A 23,190-nucleotide genomic window follows, 5' to 3' on the forward strand; every position below is an offset into this window, starting at 1 on the left:
TTGCGATGTTACAAGTTGCCTGTTACTTAGCTTTGAGCTGTGAAAACAAGCTTGCTTGATATCACTGCTTTTAGGTACTTCTCCACTTGTGTTCCCACTTGTAATCTGCAATGCCATGTATCAAAGCTGTTGAGGAGGATTTTATTTCTTTCTGTACTTACTCTGGAGAATTTAAGATTATTTGAGCATATGCATCAGTTAATGGAAAAAACCAGTTCAATAGAAGGCATTTCAAAGTGAGTTCTGAACTTTCCTAGAAATGGTCGTTTCCTGGATGCTTACCTTGCATCATCTTGCCTCATACAGAAGTAGAGTGAAATATAAACTAATTTTGTGCTTCATCTTTGCCTCTGCTTCACTAAACAAAACCTTGTACATCAAAATATCAATTTTAGATGAGGCCATTTCTCAAGACATACCCAAACAAGTACTGATGGACAAGGATTTTTCTTTTTTTTCTGAACCTTGACTCTGTTTCTATGACAGTCTCTCCAGGAGGAATTGATGCTTACAGACTGAGAATTATTTTCCTTGGTGAAAAAAGTGGTGGCTTGATAGGTTTTGTTCAGTCACTTGAAGTGGTGTTTTTTGTCAGATACCATCTCCTGCAATGAGTTCCTGAGGTTCAAGTAGGTAGTTGAACCAGTAAATTCAATCCCTGAATCTTGAAATCGACTTCCTAGAGGTGGGGCTTTCTATGGCCTCTGATGCTTGATTTGTACTTGTTCTCCTTCAGCTAGGGTTTAAGTGGTGGTTATACTGCGTGTAGAAGCATGTGTGTGTTATGTGAAGCTTAGTTTGATCCTTCACAGGCTGGTGGATTCCCTTTTTTTGTCTCTTTAGGTATTTCCTAATAAAATGATGGCGCTCGGGATATTTTATATTTCTTTACTTGCAGGCTCTGTTTCATTCTTTTAGTAAAGCTGCTATAAAGAGTATGAGTGAAACTAGCCTCAGTGCTGAAATTAGTCCTCCTCTGTGCAGACTCTGATATGCACTGATGGCTTTGCTGAAAGAAATTACTGCACAGACTTCCCAAGCTTAGTCCCCCTCTGGGGCTGCAGGCAAATTGCTTCGCTTGTCTGTTCTGGTTTCCCAGCTGTGGAGTTGGAGTAATTTATTACGAGTGTCAGTCATAAGAACGTCGAGGGTTAATCTGCAAGGACTGTATCTGCATAGTGTCTTTAGAGTGTCAAAGCAGTAATGTATAATTGTAATTTTATTATTAATATTGGTTATTTCATTAAAGTGTAATTTTCAAACAGCGTTCGTGTAGATTAAACTCATTTTGTCAATAAATTGGCATTCTTCCAGCAGCATGAACTCGGTTCAGACTCTTTGTCTAATAGTAAAGCCTAAACGTGTAGATAGCTCTGTAAAGAAAACAGCAAATGCCTAAAGAAACCCGTACTTTCTTGTTTTTAATCTAGACTGTGGACATCCATAAAGAAAAGGTCGCTCGCAGAGAGATAGGCATTTTGACGACCAATAAGAACACATCGAGAACTCACAAAATTATAGCGCCAGCGAACATGGAACGTCCTGTAAGGTATATTCGAAAACCTATAGACTACACAGTGCTGGATGATGTTGGCCATGGCGTAAAGGTAAGAATACCCGGACACTTGAAGACTCCACATAACACAGATCAGGAGATAGGGTCGGGGCAGAATGTTACTGACATTAAAATGTTTAGCTCATTTATGGTAGGAAGGATCATGGGTTTGATACGCTCCCACATACAAACATTTCAGTAACAAAATGGATTGGTTTACAGTGAGGGTTTTTTGAGCAATGTTTGCCATAACCTCGTGACTCTCAGTGGTAATCATAATGTCTGGTAATAATGACTCATGATCTTAGGCTAATGACTTGTCAAAAAAGCCATGAATGACTTTTAACATTATCACTGCTTCCTCCTCTGATTAAATTGTCTCTCATACTCCCTTTATTTATTTCTTTTGTTGTTGAGAAAAATATAGTCATCATCTGTTGTGGGGAAACTGCCTGGTGGAGTGGGGTTTTTTGTTGGGGTTTTTTGGAGGGTGGTCATGAGAGAGGAGGTCAGCTAGTTGGCATTTAAATCTCAGTGGCATTTGATGTCTTACTCCCATTTGTACTTTCGGACAGCCTCATTTTCCTTCTCATAAAAAAAAAAAAAAAAAGGCTTTGTAAATTAATGTCTACCTCCCTTGAAATTGTCATAGTTGAAGTGAATGAATGTAACACCTTTTGCTTCCTGAACATCTTTTTATAAAAAATAGCTTTGTATTCCCCTAGAGCAGGCCTTCCAGGTATATTCAGTTCAAAACAATCTGGCCTTGAATGGCATTAAAAAGCTTTTATTCAACACTTGCGTATCCTCTGAAGCTTGATGTGCTCTGGTCAGTCAGTTGTGCAGCTAGATCAGCCTGTCACCCTTTGAATTGCTGAGCTCTTGAGGAACAGATCTTTCAGAATTAGTGAACACAAAAGAGTGCCAGGGTGTCTCCTGCTTCATAGTAACCCTCCAAAGGCCCAGAGGAGCATTTCCAACACAAGTTATAAGAGCTCTAGGCTATGAATTAACATAGTGATTTTAGACTACCTGATTTTTTTTATTTTGTTTGTAGTTAAACTTGTAACTCTTAGAGTTGTTTTACCCTAATAATTTAAGCCAGATGGATGAAACTCAATTCTATGTAGAAGCCTGAACAGCATGCCCTGAATTGCTGTAAAATAGAAACACTGGGGTAGGAGAAATTGGTAATTTTTCAGTACAGTGTCTGAATTTGAGGAGAGAGCTCTATGAATAGAGAATACAGGAATCCACAAATTCATTGTCAGGATGTTGGTTTCTGCATTTAAGTGCTCCAGGGATCAAGTGCTGTAGAAGACTTTTAAAAAGTAGAATAATTACTGTTAGTCTCTGAAGTTGATGCTTTGATGAACTACTTGTATTGTGCAGGCTCCAAACAGATTGCTTGATTCATAAACGCAAAAGTTGTTAAGGTGTAGCTGTTCCCTTTTTCAATATGACTATTTGCTTTTAAGAGTACCAGTGTCTTTATTTTATCACCCTATTTGTTTAGGGGGTGGAAATGAGGTGCTGTTTACCTATTTCTAGGCAGCTATAGAACATTTTTACTAAAAGGTTTTTTCCCCACTCTTAGTGGTTTAATTCTGTATTAAAAACTTGTTCTGTTCAGAGGTAAAATAGCTTCCAGTAATAACCAAATTATCAACTCATTACAAGTCAGCTACAAATTATATCTTGCTATTGTTTCTTTATTGAGTGATTTGCCAAAGTGTTTTATGACTGTGGAAGACATGAAACACTTAGTAGAAAAAGGATGTTGGTATTTTGTGTGTAGACTTGTTGCATAAATGAAATAAGCTGTCTGCCAGGCCTCGGGTCTACAGTTCAAGAAGGCTGTCATGCATTTGGCACCTTCACCAGCATTGACATTTGCTGGACACACTGTTGAGAAGAGTGGGCTGAGGTAGTGAATGACATAATTAAATAAAATAAAATAAAAAAAATAAACGTTGTTATTACTTGGGTTCTGAGAGTGTGACACAGATCATAGCTCTGAAGGAAGTAGCTTGCTTTGTCTGCAAACAGCTAGTGCCGTTAGAAGAAAACCAAACCAATTTGAGAAACTGTCCTGTTGGAAATCAGCACAAATAACAGATGGTGCTGAGAATCTGAATTGCTTCTTGAACTTAAAAATTAGAGGGAAGCATACAATAACTTGAATTACAAACTTTGTCTTGTCTAGAATGGTCTTAAAAGATGCTTCTTCAGACTCTGTTAAGTCTTACTTTTTTGACCAAAAAAATTCACCCCAAGTTGCACAGCAACATGTCTGATAGAACCCATGTTTTTCTAGAGGAAAAGAAGTTTGAATTCTGCCTAGAGCAATTGTCAGTTTGACAAACTTGCAGGTCCTTGAACGTCTTCTGCTGTGGCAACTGACAATAAAATGCAGTAAAACACATACATTGACATCTAAGTATTAAATAAAAATTATGCAACACTTTGAAATCTGCAGGTGACAATTTGTTGCTGTTAGTGGGGGTCTCTGTAGTGTTCTGATGCAGGATTTGATAAAGAGAAAGGAAAAATATAAGGAAGAGAAATCAAAGGTACAGGATGGATTAGAGCCTGTTTCTGCTTTTATTTATTTCATGAAATACTAATTCCAGAAAAAAAAGTCATTAAGATATGCAGTATAATTTAAGGGGTGATCCTGAATTGTTTTATATAAAAAAGTGTAAATAAAAATACTGTCTCTCAGAATTAAAAAAAAAAAAAAGGATTATAGGTAATTCTCAGAGTAAATGCTGTCTTCTTCTGTACATCTTCCATCAGAGCAAATGCAGAAACACCTCCTGTGCATACTCACAGCTCATTTTCTTTGTGTGTGTCTCTGGTGCTTCCCAGGGCTGTGTAGAGGGGATGCAAAAGCAGGTGCCTGCACTTGGGGCCTGGAGAAGGGCTCTGCGTGCCCCCCTCTGTCTCACACGCAGCAGTTTTTGTGGGGGCAGGTGATGAGGGTGGGGGTGGCAGTGACGGTAAGCAGCTGCTCTCTATAGCAGGTTTCCTCCTTGATGGGAGACACCTCCTTGGAAGGCAGTGCTGTTTTCTCCTCCAGCAGCTTCTTGGTAGAAAAGCTTTTTTGTAGAGCATCCTGTGATCACAGAGGTGCTTTCTCTGTCAGCCTGAAAGCTCCGTGGCAGCCCCAAGCTGCCACAGATGCTCCACTCCCTACCCCTTCCCTTTGCAGGGGCAGATACAGATGAAGTCTTCAAAAGGAGTAAAGTTGCTTTTTTTTATGGATGTGCCTATGAAGCCAAGACGAGCAACAGTCAAAATCAGGAGTGCTTTTAAGGATGGTTTGCTAGTGAGGAGGCTTTCCCTTGCAACACAAATATTATGTGTAGATGGCTCCAAGAAACACACAGGCAAGCATTTTTGCCGGTCTGTTAAGTAGTTGCTCAGCTGTCACCCTCTGGAGATAGGGGAATGTAGCTGAAGTCATTCTTGGTAAATAAGAGTAACTGTCGTGATGTGAGAGCCTGCCTTCCTGTGTAGAGCTTGGGTTAAATTTATTAGGCAGAGGCTACTCTAACATTTCCTTCCTTCTCTTTCCTCTTCTTTTGTGCAAGGGGAAAAAAAAAAGGTAGTGTGCCAGCAAATAAATAGGTCAAATACAATTACTCATACAGAAAATCCTCAGTTTGAGAGGGGGGAGAAGGAGGAGGAAGCTTGGAAGCTGCTTTAAAAGCACTAAAGTTGGCCTTTGAATTTATTCTAATTTTTTTTTTCCGAGTAGGAGGCAGGTAGAATTGCAGCAATTTGTTAAATGACAGCTAAGTAGGAAATTAAAATGATGCCTTATGGTAAGGGCAGATAAAATGTTGAATACATGCTAAATTGAAATGCCTAATAGCTGTAATTGGATCAAGTTTGTTTTTTGGAACTAATAGTTCCTCAAAATCAAACTTGAATTGTATATAAAGATTGATCACTTTTCGGCTTTGTTTTAAGGAACAATTTGGAATTTTGTCTCCATAAACCACTTGCATTTCAGTGCATTAAAACTGGAAGAAGCTTTCTAGCCCCGGAAATCAAACAGGAGTTAAGCATTCAGAAATCTTTCTTGCAAAAGCAAGTTGGCAGGACATCCCTAAAGCAGGGATTGGGCCAAAACTTCCCAAATATTAAGGTCAGAAAAGGGGGCCTTGCTCTCATCCTTGTAACGTTTCTCAGCCTGCCCTGCTCACCTCCATTCCTCGTGCTTGTGTCTGTGTTGGTGCAAAACAAAAATGCAGATGAGGTGCTGATGTGAGGGTAGGCAGCTACCTAATCGTGCCTGCTTCCCGTTTAGGATAAAACCTTTTATGTGTTAGCCACTTGAGTATTAACTTTTAAATAATTCACTGGAATAAAAACAAAGTGAGACAGGGATCCTGAACCTGAGCCTCTGGTGCCTTTGTCCCTGTATTAGCCTCTGTCAGACACTCACGCTTCAAAGGATGTCATGTGGCCAATTTCATTAAAGTCACATCATCCCTCTGGGGTCAGGGCCAAACAGTAAATATTGCTGTAGGGTAAAGAAGGCTTCTCTGGGGGAAAAAGTAACTCTTCCTGTTGCCACCTCTAATGACTCCTTTTGAGTGTTGACACTCTGTGCTTTTCATAAGGCACTTGCCACTGGAAATTCAGTACAATGTAGGTTTCAAGCCTTTCTGCTTGCAAAGAAAACTCAAAACTATGATATCTCTTTATTTTCTGATTTTGAAAAGATTTTTTTTTTTTTTATATTAACCTTATTCTATTGTAGCTAGACTCAAAGTTACCAACTCAAAGAATTCAAAAAACTTGAAGTATTTAAAGGCAAGAATCTAGGTCTGTTTCTCTGAACAAGACTACCGAGTACTGAAGGAACAATATTAAGTTTGTCTGTCATCCACAAGCAGGTTTCTGTATGTTAATAGCAGTTTAATATGTAAAACCATTTTAAAGTCAAATGTGACTTGAAAATTTTTGCCTGCTCAGTTTGGAAGCTCAAAAAAAAAAAAGACATAAAGGAGAGAAGCAATGCTGACAAGCTACATCTGGTTACTGTTAACAGAAGATGTTAATTACTAGGTAACAGTGTAATTACTAGGTTGCAAATAATACTGGGAGAGGTTATAGTTAAAAGTTAAAGGTAAAATTTTACTGAAGAGAAACTTACCTAATCATGTTCAATTTTGAAAGAAATATTGATTTGAAACCTAAATTTTCTCAAAATAATCTGCCTTACAAGAGACTATAAGGTAATAAAGAACAAAGAAAGGCTTCTGACCCATTCTGATAAGGAAATTGAGACACGGGAATGATTTCTTTAAAACTGCACAGAACTAGTGGCAGAAGTATGTTAACCTGAGTGTCTGACACCCACGTACAGTCTGCCTTCCGCAAAAATCTTCGATTACATATTCTCCCTAAGTCCATATCTTGATTTCTCTGAGGAAACCATATTCTAAACTTGGTGCTTTACCGTGTCCTTTGCTCAGACATCCCGGATCTTCATGTACAAGTACCCCTCCAGCTGCTTTTCTTGCTCTGTGTCATCTGTCATCTTGTGGTGCTCCCAGACTGCTCCACCGATGAGACAGGAGGCAATCTTGTGCAAAAATCTATGAGGATGCCTATGGAGCAATTGAATTGCCTGGCAGCAGATACATAATAGCACTTCAAATGGTCCTAAGGCCAGCTGCCTTTCTGTAGGGATGTCTCTCATAATTCTCCTTGGTTAATAAAGGAAATACCTTTTTAAGTAAACAGGGAGGTTGACTAAAGAGTCATCAAGGGCAATCAGGGTTTTTTTTTTTCCTGTTGCGGTTGATGGCTGTGATTACTGGTCAAAGGTAAGGGATCTGAGGCTGGTTATTGCTTTTGCACCACATACATACAAAAAGTTCAGAGTTTGCCAGATGCTATTAGACTGAGGCATTTTTTAAACATTTGCTTCCATTGGTCAGCATTTATATTGGATGGTCTTTAATGATGGCTTTCAGTGATCCTAGATATGGTAGGATAGAGAGTGAAATTGGCTCTTTTAAATTAAAAAGTTGAGAAATAACGAGTGACAGACAGTAGGGGAAGTACATCCAACCTGCATAGAGATGTGAAGTTTCTGCAGTCTGAAATTGGAGAGTTCACAGCTGAAACGTGCAGAAGAAACTTGCTGGATGTCAGTGCGATAAGGATTTTGCTCCTATCTGCAAGTGGCCTTTTGGAGTTCTGTGCTTATAGATACATTTGCTCACATAAATGTCCCTAGCCTTATTTTTCCAAACACAGTTTATAGCTCAAATAATAGCTTTCTGGTTCCCTGAATCATGACTAATGTTCCCCCATGACTTGTTACTTGGCATGGAAACTATTGAAAACAGTTAGTTAGATGGCTGCCTCCTGAGGCCAGTCAGCGGAGTCCCTCAAATGTCTGGACATCCTTTGGCTGGCAGTAGACACTTTTGCTTGCCTCACACCCTACCCTTTCATGCCATTTTTGGTCTTGTCCCTTTGGCCTCAGTTAGAGAAAGCTGTTTGCTCCGTTCGGCAGCAGGTGTTTTTGTTCTGTTCAGACTGTCAGAACCGAGCATGCTGGAATTGCTAAAATAGTTGCTTTAAGCAAGTAAACCTCTTTATTGGTACTTAGAGGCAATCCTTGCCTGTCCCAAAGTTTTGCTTGTCCTGTCCAAACCCACAGCTAAAATTCTCAGTCCAGGTACTCTGAATTCCTGGCATCATTTACAGAAGCAGCCTCACTTTTGGCTGTGATAAATGCCTTGCATGGCTGTTGCAAACACCTGTTTTGCCCATTGCCTTAATTGCATTACTGCCTTCCAGCCCACTGCTGGCTGTCAGTCCTTGGCCAACCTCCTGTCCCACGCTGCTGGGACCCTGCGGATGTGCCACTGCCCTGGCTGTGATCTTTTGGAAATGCAGCGAGGTTGACTCCTGTTTCTTGAACCTGAGACTGTGGTTTCTTAATTTTGTGACAGACCTTTAAACTTCATCCAGGACTGCCACATGCTTGGCAGGTTTTCCCTGGAAAGGCAGAATTGTTCTGCTTGCTGCTTTGAAACATCTCTCTGCTGTGATGCTTGCAAGAAACCCCAACCTATACTGCTGCTTACCATGCTATCATGTTTCTGGGAACATCCTGATCTGTCTCGTTCTCTGCCTCAGCACCACAAGTGTCCCCAGCAAGCCTACACACTGTGTTATTGTTCTGATGTGTACATCAACCAGGATGCTGGTATCTGGCTGTCTCCTGTGTGTACAGTAATACAGCTAGAGGGAGGAGAAGCGAATCGTGCTCCTTACAGCTTCTGCAGGAATTCTCAGTGCTGCTCTTCAGTTGACTAAGCTCTTTTCCTTTTGCACCTCCTATCTCTTATTTTACAGATCCTTCTCAGAACAGTCTTTTCCTTCTTCAAGCTGTGAACCTTATGCACGCTTCTGCTTCCCTTCCTCATGCCTTGCATTTCCTTCCTTCCTGACTCTGACCTTCTCGGTACTGATCAGGCAGTTGGTGATGGTCATGGTCTGCCAACTGGATGGCTGGCCCAGAGGCATTTGTAGAGAGATGCTTGAACCTACATTAAACATGCACCTGCTCTTCCTTTTGGTTTTCTGCAGTCTTTTTTTCCCGTTTTTCTTAAAAACATAATGAGTCTAGACCCTGCTGCCTAAACTGTTCCCAGTTCCAAGCGATTTTTTAAATTGTTTAGAGAGCGCTACATTTGGTTTTCAGACCAAGAAATGCAGCAAGGTTGACCTCATAAGCTCAGCCAATAAATACAAGAAAATGTCTCCTCCTAATTAATTAGCTCATTAACCATGATTAAATAGCCATATGGTTCATCTCGCTTGGATTCATTTGCTTTACTCCCTTACTTCTATCTTTTGGATCAGGAGTTCCTCTCCCATAAGAATGCTTGTTCCTTTTGCATTCCTTCCTTCTGTGTTTTCCTGCCTGTATGACCCTTGTTTATATTGCCAGCAACAGAGAGGACGTGTATGGAGCTTTTTACTTATAGAAAGCAGTATGACAACAGTTACTAATTCTTCTGCACAATAAAGAAGTGTGTGTATCTGTCTGTATATTGTTTAACTTGTAGCCAAAGAGATGAATCTCACCTGATGCAGTGGTAGAGATAGGAATAAAGATCAAGAGCTGTTGGGCTTCAGCTATATGTTTAGTATGTTAAACAGCAGTAGAAAGGTTTGAAATAAGATGAAGATTCCTGATTCATTTGCTAGATGTTGATATTCATGCTGTTGCTGCAGTGGAGGCAGAATGTAACGGTGATTAAGGAGGAGGTGGAAAGACTCACCCGAAGTGCTGAGTGACACTGCATAAGGGAAGGAAAGAGAGGAAGCTTTCTGGGTTTGTGTTTTTGAGGCATGCAAATTTAGTAGTAGAGGCTGGGTAAGAAACCCTGCCACCCTTCCTTTTAAGCCTTTAAAAGGTTTCTATCTATGGCTGCTGGGGAGGGGTGGGACCAAGAGTTTCAGTTTTTGGTCTCTTTTAAGACATTCCTTGTATTATGCCATTGCCCTTGGCAACTGGTGAAGTAAGGGAAAGGGTCACATACTCCTGTGAGAGAGGGAAGCAAATTTCATTGCTAAAAGCCTGTTTTAAAAATATAATAGTTGGAAGACTACCCTGGCATCCTGGAAACTGAGCCTTTGCCATTAAATAAGTATGTGAGGACAGAAGTGGTTTAAATGCCTTAATTCTGCCACTCTGCTGCTGAACTTCTGTCCAGACTGGAAGAGAATGGGATGACCTTCAAATTTACTTATCACAGCTAAACTTTTTCATTTGAATTTTGAAGCAGGTTTTGTGTTTCTGTTCTTGTAATATGAATAACTTTAAGGTCAATGGCTTTCAACCTCATTTGATTTGTAAACCCCAGCTGTCTTTCAGTGGTTTTGCAGACCTTGTCAGAAATCCCACATATCCATATTGCTGTATAGCATGTTTTAATTATATTTTCTGAGTTCATGGGTGCCTTTAAACTGCTCTGTGTTTCTTGGGAGAGAAAGAGAAGAAGGTGCAAGCTGCACTTTGAAATGCTGTGCGTTAGGAGGCTTGTTTATTTCCAAACAATCTCAAAAAAAAGCCCATTGGTATTATTTTATATTTTGGGGTTTTGTATTTGCTTGGGTTTTTTAAATCGGTGAAACTTATCCTTTTCCCCATTCAAAAAAATGAGTGTCATTGTTCCCCCTCCCCCCCTGAATACAATTAGAGAACTCAATTTGAATTTATTTTACATTTATTTTCCTTATGAAGCCAAGTTTTCATAATTATTTTTTTTCCTCTGCAATCACGAAGGCTGTTAAAATGATATAGTGGAGTCATATAATGACTTGGTTCTAAGAGCTAAAATTTCAGAATAACAATCATTAAAGCACTGCCAACACAGTTTGGAGCAGCCAGCGCTGTGCTGGCTTGAATCAGATTTCAATCAATAAACCAGAGGTGAAAGGCGCTGCTGCTCATCCTGTTTGAGAACTCCTTTTTTCTTTATTTACCATTCAATGCAGCAGCTAGGATTTCTTCAAAACACGTGAAGGTTAAGTGTCAAAACAACAGGCAAGTCTATTCTGTGCTGTATAGCTGAAACTATAAAAATAAAGTGGGTTTGGGAACAAGTTCTTAAGTGCATGTTGCCATTGAAATAGCATTGATTTGGGTTTGGACTTGGATGGTCAGCAAAAGGCTTTTCAACCCTTTACTGCCCATGAGGAGCCTGGCAAACAAATCTGGCAAAGCTTAACTAAATTTCATTTTGACACAAGTGTTTTTCACATAGTCAGACAAAGAACTTTCAATGACAAAGTGAGCCAGTGAAATCTCTTCTAGTGTACTGGGATGTAGCTAACTATCAGTAGACACCAATGATTATTTTTTTTTTTTTAAATGTGATTATCTGTAGTTTAACCTGTCCTATCAGTTGTGATGGATCTGCCATTAATTTCTACCTTTTTCCCCCCTTTTTTTGCCAACGTTAAGTGGCTAAAAGCCAAGGTAAGAAGTGTTATTTCTCCTTTGACCCACAGTGCCTCATGTGACTGATAGTAGAGGCTGCAGAGCCATTAAAACTGAAAACTAGCGCTCTCTTACGCTCTCCTCTGCTTTCCATAGGATACTTAGATTAAACATGCTATACTTGTTTTTTTTTTATTTACAGCGTTTAGTGTGTCAATATATCTGTGATACATTGACATCTGCATTTATACATAGATACATTAATTTCTCTAACACATGTAGTGCTTTGCTCTGAATTCAGTAGATGCCTTGATTCCCTTCACTCACATTTTTTGCAGGAGACTTCCCAGACAACCTGAATGACTCTGCTAGTCAAATAGCAGGGGCAAATTGAGAAATTCTGGGCCCATGCTGACTGAATTGTACTGTCAGTGTTAAAGTTTGATTTAAATTATTAACACCCGAATGAAGATGAACAGAAATGTGGCTTCCCTTTAAAGAAAATAGGATATAAGAGATTTGTGCATGAACCTGTCAATTGCCTCCCTTTCTGATGTCTGTTGTAAATTAATAGCAAAAATAACATTGAGCTTTTATTTAGACTCTTTGTATTTACTGGTGTCTGTCTTGCGTGTTGCTGAAAACTTGCTGTTTGACAGCTGTCTGGGAATTCTCACTTCACATTCTTACACTTTAAAAAAAAAAAAAAAGCTGTCAATAATAGAGCTGCTCTGTTATAAAAATAAAATCATGTTTTCCCTTCTTTCAGCATGGAAATAACCAGCCTGCAAGAACTGGCACCTTGTCAAGAACAAATCCGCCTACACAAAAACCACCAAGTCCTCCTATGTCAGGCCGGGGAACTCTGGGGTAAGGATGAAAACTGCTTGGTCCTGCCTGTGCAATAGAAACTTTTAATTGTGCCAGTGTTGGTGTTTCTCTAAATATGTGGATAGATGGCAATTCTGACTGCCTTCAGCAAAAAATACAATTACCTTTTCTGTGTAAGCCCTTTCAGCTACATTGATTCTTAATTTCATTATGACCTTTTGAAAGAATGTTTTTTTTGGGGGAAGGATTTATTATAGATATAGGTAAATGAGAAGGCAGTTGTTATTCCTGATTTTTGGGGAGAAATTCTTAGTGACACAAAAGAGTATCAGTAAGGTTTTAACTTCAGCTGGGGAAAGACTTAATTGTTAAAGTTTTTGTCTACTCATTTCTCAGTATTATAAGAGGTATGAAATGGCTGCTAGGGCAAAATTAATGGCATTGTGAACGTATTGGCAACACTGATTCTCGCAGATTTGTGCATTTTTATTTTTATGCATAAATGAGGAAGGATTTTGCTATTCCCAAGTCCCACTGTGACCAGAGTTCCCTGCCGTAGCATCTATTTCTTGTGGACTTATGGAGAGTGAAATCTGCTTATCTTGGTTTGCCAGCAAGTAGTTGCTGCTAGAGACCAGAACATTAATTCTTGAGAAGCTCAGAGCACTGCCATATGGTTTTGTCTGTTCAGCTGTGCAGCATCTTCCAGCAAGACCTTCTACCTATTTGTCACTCTCAGTCTCTCCTTTATGCTGAGAGTAGGACTGAGGTACTATACAGCTGGCTGGCACGGTTGCCTTGGCTTCAGGTGTGTTGTCTGGCAGAGGAGGGGAGCTGGAAAAATGAGGAATAATGGGACACAGGATAGAAATCAGGAGCAATGGTCAAGGAAAATTGGAAACAGCAACTCCTTTTGTCGAAGACTTAGTGATTTTTAATCCTGATTTGCTGCTTTGCTGCTTCATGATGGCAGTGTTTGTTGTGTATTCTGCAGAGAAATTACCCTAGAGGTTTCCTCAGCATGTTTTGTGAAAATTCCCATTGCTCAAGGGCATGCAATCAGTATTCCAATTGTCTCTCTTATCCCAGCTGAGAAAGAGTTGTTTATCAGCTCTGGGAAGCTGGGTAGTGCTTTCATGTCCTCTTGGATGTTTTCTAGTGAAACGGCAGCGTTGCTGTAGTGGTGAGCTGCCTCTCTAATGCTTCCCCCCTGAACCAGCCAGAGCTGTTGGGTTGCCTTAGCTCATGCCTGATAAGGATTAATCAGCTGAATGTCGTTTCCAGATGAGCTTGACAAGAGGCAGCAGTTGGCTGAGGGGGAGGAATAATGTGGGTTCCTAACAGAGATTTCTATCTGCCCTTCTTGTTCAGGAAGTACAGCTCTTGTCTTGAGCAGCCGTGTTCTGCCAAAGCATGAAATATCATAGGCATGACTGTTTCCCTAATGTATGCAGAACAAAATGCTAAAAACCACAAGGATACTGCTCTTCTCCCTTTTATCCAGAAAACGGAGATAAGCATGTAAAATCAGAACGAGCTTGGTGTGAAATACAGGCCTTTAAATACGTGCTGCCTGTTGTGCAGCTCGTCCCTCCAAGGCAGGACTACCTAAAGGAATATGGTGGGGAGGGAATCGAGTGGGCTGAAAAGGGAAATGGACTGCAGGAAGCAGGGGGTCCCTTCATCGGACCAGGGAGAGACTGTGGAAAACCTTGGATGATGCTCAGGTTGGAAGTACCACAGGAGGAGTGAATTGCTGGAGCCGGATGGAGGGAGGTAGGATGGAGGGAGTAGGATGGAGGGAGTAGTTGCAGTCATGCCTTGAGGGTCCTGGGGCAAAGCAAGGCCTTGGACCCCCTCTAGCTCTCTCTGGTGGCAACGGACATCAGCACTGCACTGAAGCATCAGGAGACAGTGAGGTGGGGAGAGCTGGGCACTGTCAGGAAAGAGTGTTTTCCTTCCCTGCATGAGGCTGGCAGAAAAGCAAAAGAAAGAATTGGACTTGAGTTGTTGAAAGAAATTGTTTTGACTTCTCTGGTGCTTAGGAGTTTGAGTTCTTCAATGAAGTTGAGAAGAGTAAAGGTGAAACTGGGGCATGGCTGAACCTGAGGATGTAGCAGGGGGTTGCATTTGACAATATTTTAAATTGTACAGGCAAAATAAATAGTACTACAGAGCTGAGTAGTAACTCACATTGCCAGTGTATTCCAAGGTGGAGTTTAAAACGTTAGTTTTCAAGGTTATTTATACTGGAAGTACATTTAAAATCTTCCCTACATATCATTTTGTTTGGCAGTATTTAGAGCTCTATCTCTTACAACTGGAATACGTACTTTCTTTATTTTTCCCACGACTGATCTCTTTTGGCAGATCTATAGGTGATGGCAGTCTGCGTATTAAAATCAGCTGAAGTTCTTTATATAGACAAACTAATTTACAAACACCACAGTGCATGCAAACAATTGTGGTATTCCCACTTTTCTCTTTGCGAGGTTTTAATAATAAAATGTAATAGTTAAAATTTAGTACAGTTACATTCCATATTGTAAAAAGGAAGTCAATAAGCTTCTTAAAATACCAGGAAGCTGTATAACTTTCCAACTCAGTTATAACCAGTAATTGAACAAATGATTAAATGCCAGTAGTTTAGTATTTTTGTTTTTGCTTAGCTGGTGCATTGCCAAATTCCACGTCTTGCAAGGGATCTCTTGGTTACTGGTGAGAACTGAAGAGCTCTGGGATTCAGTACAATAAATGCACTGTTCTTAAGGCAGTAATGGGTCTGGTAAAGAGATCTCGAAAGATCTGTGTTATATTTCTGACTTGATGCAGACTGCTAGGTGACCTTGGAAGTCTCTGGGCTTCACTTTCTTGGGCTGCAAAATGGAGACAATAAAGTTCATCTGTGAGACACTTTAACATCTGCTTAAGTGATATGAGATGGCTTGATTACTGCATGAAACAATGCTACTAGGAAGAGCACTGGTGATTGCAAATGTAACTTGTTCTGTGAATCTTTGAGCCTTACTCCTGTCCTAATGAATGGAATACCTTTAGCCAAGAATGCTTCTGGAAAGCATTTGGAGGGGAGGGGAAGGGGGAAAGAGGAAGGTCTTACAGTTTGTCACACTGAAAGCGTATTATGCAGATGTAACTATTGTATGTTATGTAGTTCAAAGAATAGACCTGGGTAATAAACTTAGTTTAGGCTTTTTTAACCAGTTTATGTGCTGTAGGCAAACTTTTATGGATCTACCAACAGAAGAGCACTTTAGAGAATTTATTGTGACCTGTCTATTCCGCCTGGTGGAATTTGTTTAATACACTGTAATGTGGGTCACTGTGCAGTGATCTGTATTGAAAATTTTAAGAAAACAAATGGTTTCACTACTTCATTCATTTATCGTTTTGATCTTCTGATTCTTTATTTTTCTGTCTTCAAATATATATATATATTTTTTTTTCCTTGACCAGACGAAATACTCCGTACAAAACCCTGGAGCCAGTCAAACCGCCAACAGTCCCCAATGATTACATGACCAGTCCTGCCAGACTGGGCAGCCAGCACAGTCCAGGAAGGACAGCTTCCTTGAACCAGAGACCAAGAACACACAGGTAGAGTGTTTTCTCACTGTACTCTTTCCTGCCTGTCATTCTGATGATTATTAAAGTCACGTTAAAGCTTTGAAGCTTTGAGCCCGTTGCCTTTTTGTTAAAGGCAAAAGGTGAGTTATCCTACCACTCTGCATTCGTAGAACTTCACTGCATCGTTGACTTCTCTAAAACATAGAAGTGTCTTCATAGTCTCTATAGAAGCCTTATTGTATCTAGCAACTTACTTCCATAACCACAGGCCTCATTTTGTATAATCAATTTATATTGTTCTGTGGTATATGTTTCCCAAGAATAAGCAAAATTTCAAAATTTATGCAGTTGCAAGGTAGGGTAGTGATGGGTCCTAATGGGTTTAAAGCTGCATTGTTAACCTTAGCCTAAAATACACATAGGCTTTTTTTTGTTGTTTTCAAGATCACTAATTGCAAAGGGAAATTTCTGTTGATTAGAAACACTGTGATGAAGGTACTCTGAAAGGGCTGATTGCTTTCTTTTGGCTAAAACTTAATGCTCATAATCAGTGCTAGCATGATAAAAGCAGAAAATAAAACCTATTCACAGGGCAGGTATTGGCAGCAGTGAGTTGTTTCCACGTGTTTAGGGGCTTTGATGAGAGAGTAGTGCGTGTTTGGGGTGAGAAGGGTGTTCCGAGTTTACCTTCTTTTAATGTTTTATTTTTTTTCTTGAAGTGCAAGACTAGATCTTTCTCTGAGCTTCTTGAGGAAGTTCAGTTTTTTCAATTTGATTTTTATCATAGGCTCCAAACTGCAGGGAAAAAACAGATGAAAGAATTCAATGTAGTTAGAAGTAAGAGGTTAGCTGGTTTTTCAGGGAGCTGCTTTCTTAATTTTTTATTTTTTTTCAATAACTCCCAGTAGGCAGTTAAACACGGTAGGTCGCTAACGGGAGTTGAGAAAGTATTTTGGACACAGTTGATCATGAAATAATGCCAGAATGAAATAACTTCTAAATCTGGCTGCAATGAAAATCTTGTTAATCTGTTTAGCTGGCTACTGTGAATGCTCCCTACTCTTGTCTCACAAGATCTTCTTTTATGTAGACTGCAGTTAGAAATTCAGCTGCAACCATGGAGACAAGATCAAGGTCTTCAGCAGACAGAACACTAATTTTGAAGGAATTATCTTGGCTTCCATTTCAGATCACTGGTTTTCTTTTTTGTAACAGTGTTATTTTCTTAAGATATATTTGAATGATTTGTGCTTGACTGTTGACAGCACCGATTTGTAGCTACCCAGGAATGGCAAATAAACTATAACATCACTGAATACTCTTTAATTAACGTGGATGGGTTAAAGTGGTGTTTTGGCTTCAAAGCATCTCGACTACTTAATTCCCTTTATATTATCCATTTAATCCATGTAAATTCAAGCCTTGGCCTGAGGAATGCTCTCGGATAAGAATAAGGACAGATTCCGCTTGAATCTTGATTATTTTTCAGCTCCCTCACTGAAAAGAAATGTGTCCTTCAAAGGCATGTGTAAAAATGTTATTCGGTAGTTCACTAGAAGTATGTTCTGTGAAAAAATCTGCATTACTGGTTTCTAATTTGTGTATCATATAATGGTACTTAGACAAATTGTGACCTGGCTGTACTGTTCCTTTCAGACTCTCTTAGAAACTGTCCTGGTTCCAGTGTTAACAGAAACAGCCTTCTCATACACAAAAAGTGTGTGCATGAGCCGGGGAGTGTGTTAGTTATACAGAAAATTATCTGCACCGTAACCCACACCTCACCCCACCCCAACTGCTTTATTGTGGCTGTTTTCAGTTTAAAAATTCTCAATCTAAACTTCTGTTCTGAGTAGAGGAAATGTTCCTTCAGCTGACGGCGTACATAATCTTAAAAAATAATTTATAGTTTAGGCATGAACTCTTCCAGCTCCAGCTTATTAATTTCACTTACTACAAGGCCCCTGAACTATTCTTGCAGTTTCTACTCCATTGCCTAGAACTGGTATGCTTTTCATTTTTTAAAGCATTTGATTAGGCATTTTATCCATAGTGATGTTTATCAGCTTGGGTAATTCCATTTATTGGGAGTGTAATGCATCCAGACTTGATTAGCTGTATGCGATTGTAGGTAGAGACAGAGGCATTTTATAGGGGGTTTTTCAACAGTCTATAATTGAGTTAGGCTGGCAGAGCTCGCACAAGAAGTGTGGTTGTTGATAGGCCTTCGTAGGAAGGTTCAACAAGGCCAAGTGCCAAGTCCTGCACTTGGGTCCCACGAACCCCCTGCAGCACTACAGGCTGGGGGCAGAATGGCTGGAGAGCTGCCGGGCAGAAAAGGACCTGGGGGTGTTGGTCGACTGTCGGCTGAACATGAGCCCAGAAGTGTGCCCAGGTGGCCAAGAAGGCCAATGGTATCCTGGCCTGGATCAGAAACAGCGTGGCGAGTAGGACCCGAGAGGTGATTGTCCCCCTGTACTCGGCACTGGTGAGGCCTCACCTTGAGTACTGTGTCCAGTTTTGGGCCCCCTACCATAAAAAAAGACATGGAGGGGCTGGAGCGGGTCCAGAGAAGGGCGACAAAGATGGTGAGGGGTCTGGAGAATAAGTCTTATGAGGAGAGGCTGAGGGAGCTGGGGTTATTCAGCCTGGAGAAGAGGAGGCTGAGGGGAGACCTTATTGCTCTCTACAGCTACCTGAAGGGAGGGTGTAGAGAGATGGGGGTCGGTCTCTTCTCCCAAGTCACAGGCGACAGGACAAGAGGAAATGGCCTCAAGTTGCGCCAGGGGAGGTTCAGGCTGGATATTAGGAAAAATTTTTTCACTGAAAGGGTCATCAGGCATTGGAATGGGCTGCCCAGGGAGGTGGTTGAGGCACCATCCCTGGAGGTGTTCAAAAGACAGGTTGATGTAGTGCTGGGAGGTATGGTTTAGTGATGATGCTCCTTGTTTGTTGTGGGGTGTCTATTTTTGTCAGTTAGGTTGACGGTTGGACAAGATGATCTTTAAGGTCCCTTCCAACCTAGAAGATTCTGTGATTCTGTGAAATGCCGTGCTAATGCTTGTGTTTCCCTTTCACAGCGGTAGCAGTGGAGGAAGTGGCAGTCGAGAGAACAGTGGAAGCAGCAGTATTGGCATTCCCATTGCCGTGCCTACACCTTCACCGCCCACCATTGGACCAGGTAGGTGGGACTCTTCCCATGCTAACTTAAGGCTTTAATGTCAGTCACTTGTGTTTGCAGAGGGGTTGTGGCTGAATACGAGGGGGTAGAAACTGTCCCGAGGCACAGTCCTAGTCAGGAAATAGCTTAGGAGTGCTGAGAGTCATCTAAAGGTTTAATTCTTTACCAAAAGTAGTTGCAGGACAATCACTTACGGAATAGCACATGGTTAAAATACCTTTGTAAGTCCATGCTTTTATGAGAAAATCGAGGGGGAGGCGATATAAGGAGAGAAGTATATCCTTTTAAAGCTTATTATTTAATGCCTGTCTACAATTGGGCATTTTTGGATGCCCTGAGAAGCAACAGCAACTATGTACATGTTTGATGGGAAATTCTCTTCTGAAATAGCCTTCTAACTTTACTGCCTGCCAATGGTGGTATGTATCTTTTTTTAATTAATGAAAAGTCTTTACTTCAAATAAAATGCAGAAGATGACCTAAGAAAACACTGTTAGTAGTAGAATTCAGGCTTATCCACCAGTGTTGTCTATGCTACAGTTACAGTCTGAAGTTGCTAAGCTATGATGGAGGTCATTGAGAGAGTCAGGAGAACCAGTGTGTATAAGAGAGCACAGCAATAAAGGAGAGCCATGCAGGATCTCTCAGCATTGAAACCATGCTGCCTTTTCTTTAAGAGTGATAAATGATGAGAACGTGTAAGATTCTTTATTATAAACCAGCAGGATTATTATCTTGGTAACAAACCAACTCAGACGCTTGTTTACTGTCTGTGTATTTTGTAAGCACATAAAGCTAATTTGCACAAGAAAACAGCGGAGTTTTGGTGTAATATAATTTTGCTATTGCACCTCTTAAATTTCTGTTCCTTGGATGACAAGTCCTCACTTTCTTATGCAGATGTAGGCTTTCCTTTCCCAGGTGTTTCTGATCCTGCAGTGGTACATACAGGCATGAAATCTTACTATTGTCATCCCTTAAAAATCAATGGGAATAAAGATCTGCAGGTGCAGAACCTTGTGTAGGATCAGGGCCACAGTTTGTATCAGTTGGCCAAAGCTGAATTTCTGTATTTATTTGGGAAGCCTATCAAGTGCCCATGCTTTCTTAATTGTTTTGGTTTTTTTTTTTTTAAATAAATGACCTAATTGGGAATATAAACTATTTTATTAGCACACATTTCTGTTCCTCCTCCTCCTGGAGCCCCGCCAGCACCACCACTGCCACCACCTCTCCCGATGGGCAGTCTGATAGGTGAGACCTGTGTCAATGCTGAAGTGATTGCAGTCGTGCTGCATAATCAATAATCATCTCTTCCTAATGAACTTAGTGAGGGTGTTTTTGATTCTGTAGCGGGGTCTACATGATTTTAGTATAAAAATCAGTTCTGATTTATTTTTGTTTGTTTGTTTGTTTTTAAACAAATCTAATCTCCACTAATTTCCTGTGGTTAAAGCCTCTGAAGGTAAATGGACAAGGTGTGGGGAAAAGGCTGCCAGTTGCTTGAAATCTCTGTTCCCAATAAAGCTAATATCCAATTAGTCTCATCTGTAAGATCTCAAAATCAGCTTGAGTATTGGTATTCTGCTGTATCACTCCTGCAGCTGAAACTAAGCCACAACAGTTGCACTCTGGCTTAAAAATGGTAGCCGATGTGTAGGGTGATGTATGTATTCTGTGCTGTGAGCTTAAGGTGACTGAAAAGCAGAAGTGTCTGTCACGGTGGCTTGGGTTTGATGCTGTAATGCTGCAGGTGGGTGGCAAACTGGGAGACTCGAGGATATGAAATAACCATTCTTGAAAAATTGCTTCAAGCGTACGTATAGCTGTTAGGATGAGGTCTAGAAGGAGGCCTTCCCAAAACAGGGAGGAAAAACTACCCCGCCCTTTCCTATCAAAGGCTGATGACAAAATTCAGTGATTGTGTTATAAAACTAGCTTTGGAGGCTTTGACCCACATAACCCTTTGCACTTTCCCTTACTGAAGTGTTAAGTGAAAGTGCCTTTGGACAGCATTACGGGACTGCAAACTTCTGATCGCACACCGGTTGTGTGTATATGTGTGTGTGTGCATTTTCGTATATATTTATATATGCTTATATAAGATATATACACATGTATATAAAAGCACAAAACATTTTATTGCAAAACGATTTTTGCATTGAAAAATGGCACTGATCCATGTGACCTCAACGTGTGAGATTCATTAGTTTGCAAGATGTGATTCTTTTCTCATCTGTCAGAAGTTAATCCAACAGAGAACTTAAATAGTTTTAGTAACCTTGAAGTTTGTGCAGCAAGCATGGGGAAGGTAAAACTGGGTGTTCACCCCGAAGAATGAGTGACACGATTTCTGTCAGCTGGCATTGGTGATTCCCATTTGTTAGTGCAAATTCCATCAATATAAAAACACAACTAGCAAATATGGTTGATAAATGTGTCTGAAGCTCATGACATTTGTTTTACTGTTTTGTTAGAGTGTCTTTTTACATGAGATTGGAGACAAGTTCTGGTTCACAATGGAAAACATTTGCTTTGAGCAGAATGTGGATTTTTTTTCTGTGTGCTTTTAATAAAGGGTACTGCATGTACAATAATTGAGATATGCTTAGGAGTTGGAAGCTGATTCAATTTTCCAATCCGGTCTCTCAAAGTAGTTCTCAGCATTTCTCAAATGCCCTTTATATGAATGTTGGTTTATGTCCTGTGTGGTTTTTCTCATTATTGATTATAACAGGGATATTTGTTTTCTGTAAATCTCCCGTTACTGGCCTTAAATTATTGGAGACCTGTAATCAAGTATTTCCCATGTTCTGGGCTTTTTCTATTTTCTGCATTCTATCCCAAGTAATGCTCTGCTTAAGTCTTTTCCTTGGTTCCTCTGGCTAATGCTTTTCAGCTGCTCCGGGTTCAGCTCCTGGTTCCCAGTATGGCACAATGACCAGGCAAATCTCGCGACACAACTCTACCACTTCTTCAGCATCTTCTGGTGGATACAGACGGAATCCTTCTGTGACTGCCCCATTTTCTGCTCAACCTCATGTTAATGGCGGGCCTCTTTATTCTCAAAATTCAAGTAAGCTGCTGAGCTCTGAAATCACAAACTGTTTTGAGCAAAATGATTGTAAAAGCATGCATGGCATTTTAATTCATTTATGACGAGCATCAATCAGATTACTGCTTTCTTTCCTAAAATAGAAGGAAAAACAAACAAGAAAAACCATACTGAAGTTGTACAGTGATTGCACTATATGCAATTATACTGTTTTCCCCTCTGACTTGTTTGCTGTTACTCATGACAAGAAATTATTATGATTGCCTATCTAATTATAGGCACACTTAGCATTTCAGGTGTGCTTGGAGAACATAAACTAAAACCAGATTTTTTTTTTTGCAGGAGACCTAATATAGTTGTATATAGTCCCCCCACTAGTGGGCTAGGGGCAAGAGAGTACTGTCAGAGCACAGTGCTCATGGCACAAACTTTTCCCATCACCCAGTTCCTCCCTGTCTCTGTCTCTTTCCTAAATCCTTTCCTGATTCCAAGTTCCTCCTTTCTTCTTAGTTTTAAGCTCAACTACTAAAGATGAGGTCAGTCTCCCTCTCTCTCTCTCTAGCAGACTCCTCCTCTGTGCTCCCACACTAGTAGTAGTATAGATGGAGATGAATGAGGGAAGGGATGGATGCCATGGGCAAGTGGGCAGGTTTTAGGCAGTGCCATCCTGCCTACCTACTCAGTCGGGCAAACGAGGTTCACTGCAGAAAGAGCTGCAAGATAAGGATCTACTTGAGTGCTAGTAGAAAGCTGTTTATATCAGGAAGCTTCTTTCTTGCCATTTCCATAAATTTGACCAGATATGCATAGAGGAGTGACAGTCCTCTAATGGTTTCTGGTGGTGTTCTTCAGCGTGCCAACTCTGTAAACTTCAGAGCGATGTTTCTTTTGAAAAGAAATACTGATGTTTGGGCTGAAGATCACTTTGGGCTGTTTAAGGAAAGAATGCATATAAAATGCGTGAGACACTGAGGTGAAGAGTTTTCTCAGTGGTT

The 23,190-nt window shown here is 40.4% G+C and overlaps 1 protein-coding gene across 13 annotated transcripts in view; it reads left to right on the top strand.

Moving 5' to 3' along the window:
• The window catches only part of ABI1 (abl-interactor 1), an 81,028-nt gene that overhangs the window by 49,004 nt on the left and 8,834 nt on the right, over positions 1–23,190 (top strand). For 2 of the 13 annotated variants that reach the window (XM_014962046.1, XM_014962049.1), the window contains exons 3-9: positions 1,431–1,607; positions 11,568–11,582; positions 12,313–12,413; positions 15,849–15,989; positions 19,040–19,140; positions 20,314–20,394; positions 22,040–22,216. In XM_014962046.1, coding sequence (XP_014817532.1) covers positions 1,431–1,607; positions 11,568–11,582; positions 12,313–12,413; positions 15,849–15,989; positions 19,040–19,140; positions 20,314–20,394; positions 22,040–22,216 — 793 coding nt within the window. The remainder of the gene's footprint in view (positions 1–1,430; positions 1,608–11,567; positions 11,583–12,312; positions 12,414–15,848; positions 15,990–19,039; positions 19,141–20,313; positions 20,395–22,039; positions 22,217–23,190) is intronic. The other 11 variants (XM_014962053.1, XM_014962055.1, XM_014962048.1 and 8 more) reach the window with 7 other exon arrangements.

This window comes from Calidris pugnax, unplaced genomic scaffold, assembly GCF_001431845.1.
Source record: "Calidris pugnax isolate Ruff unplaced genomic scaffold, ASM143184v1 scaffold1030, whole genome shotgun sequence".
Lineage (NCBI taxonomy): Eukaryota > Metazoa > Chordata > Aves > Charadriiformes > Scolopacidae > Calidris > Calidris pugnax.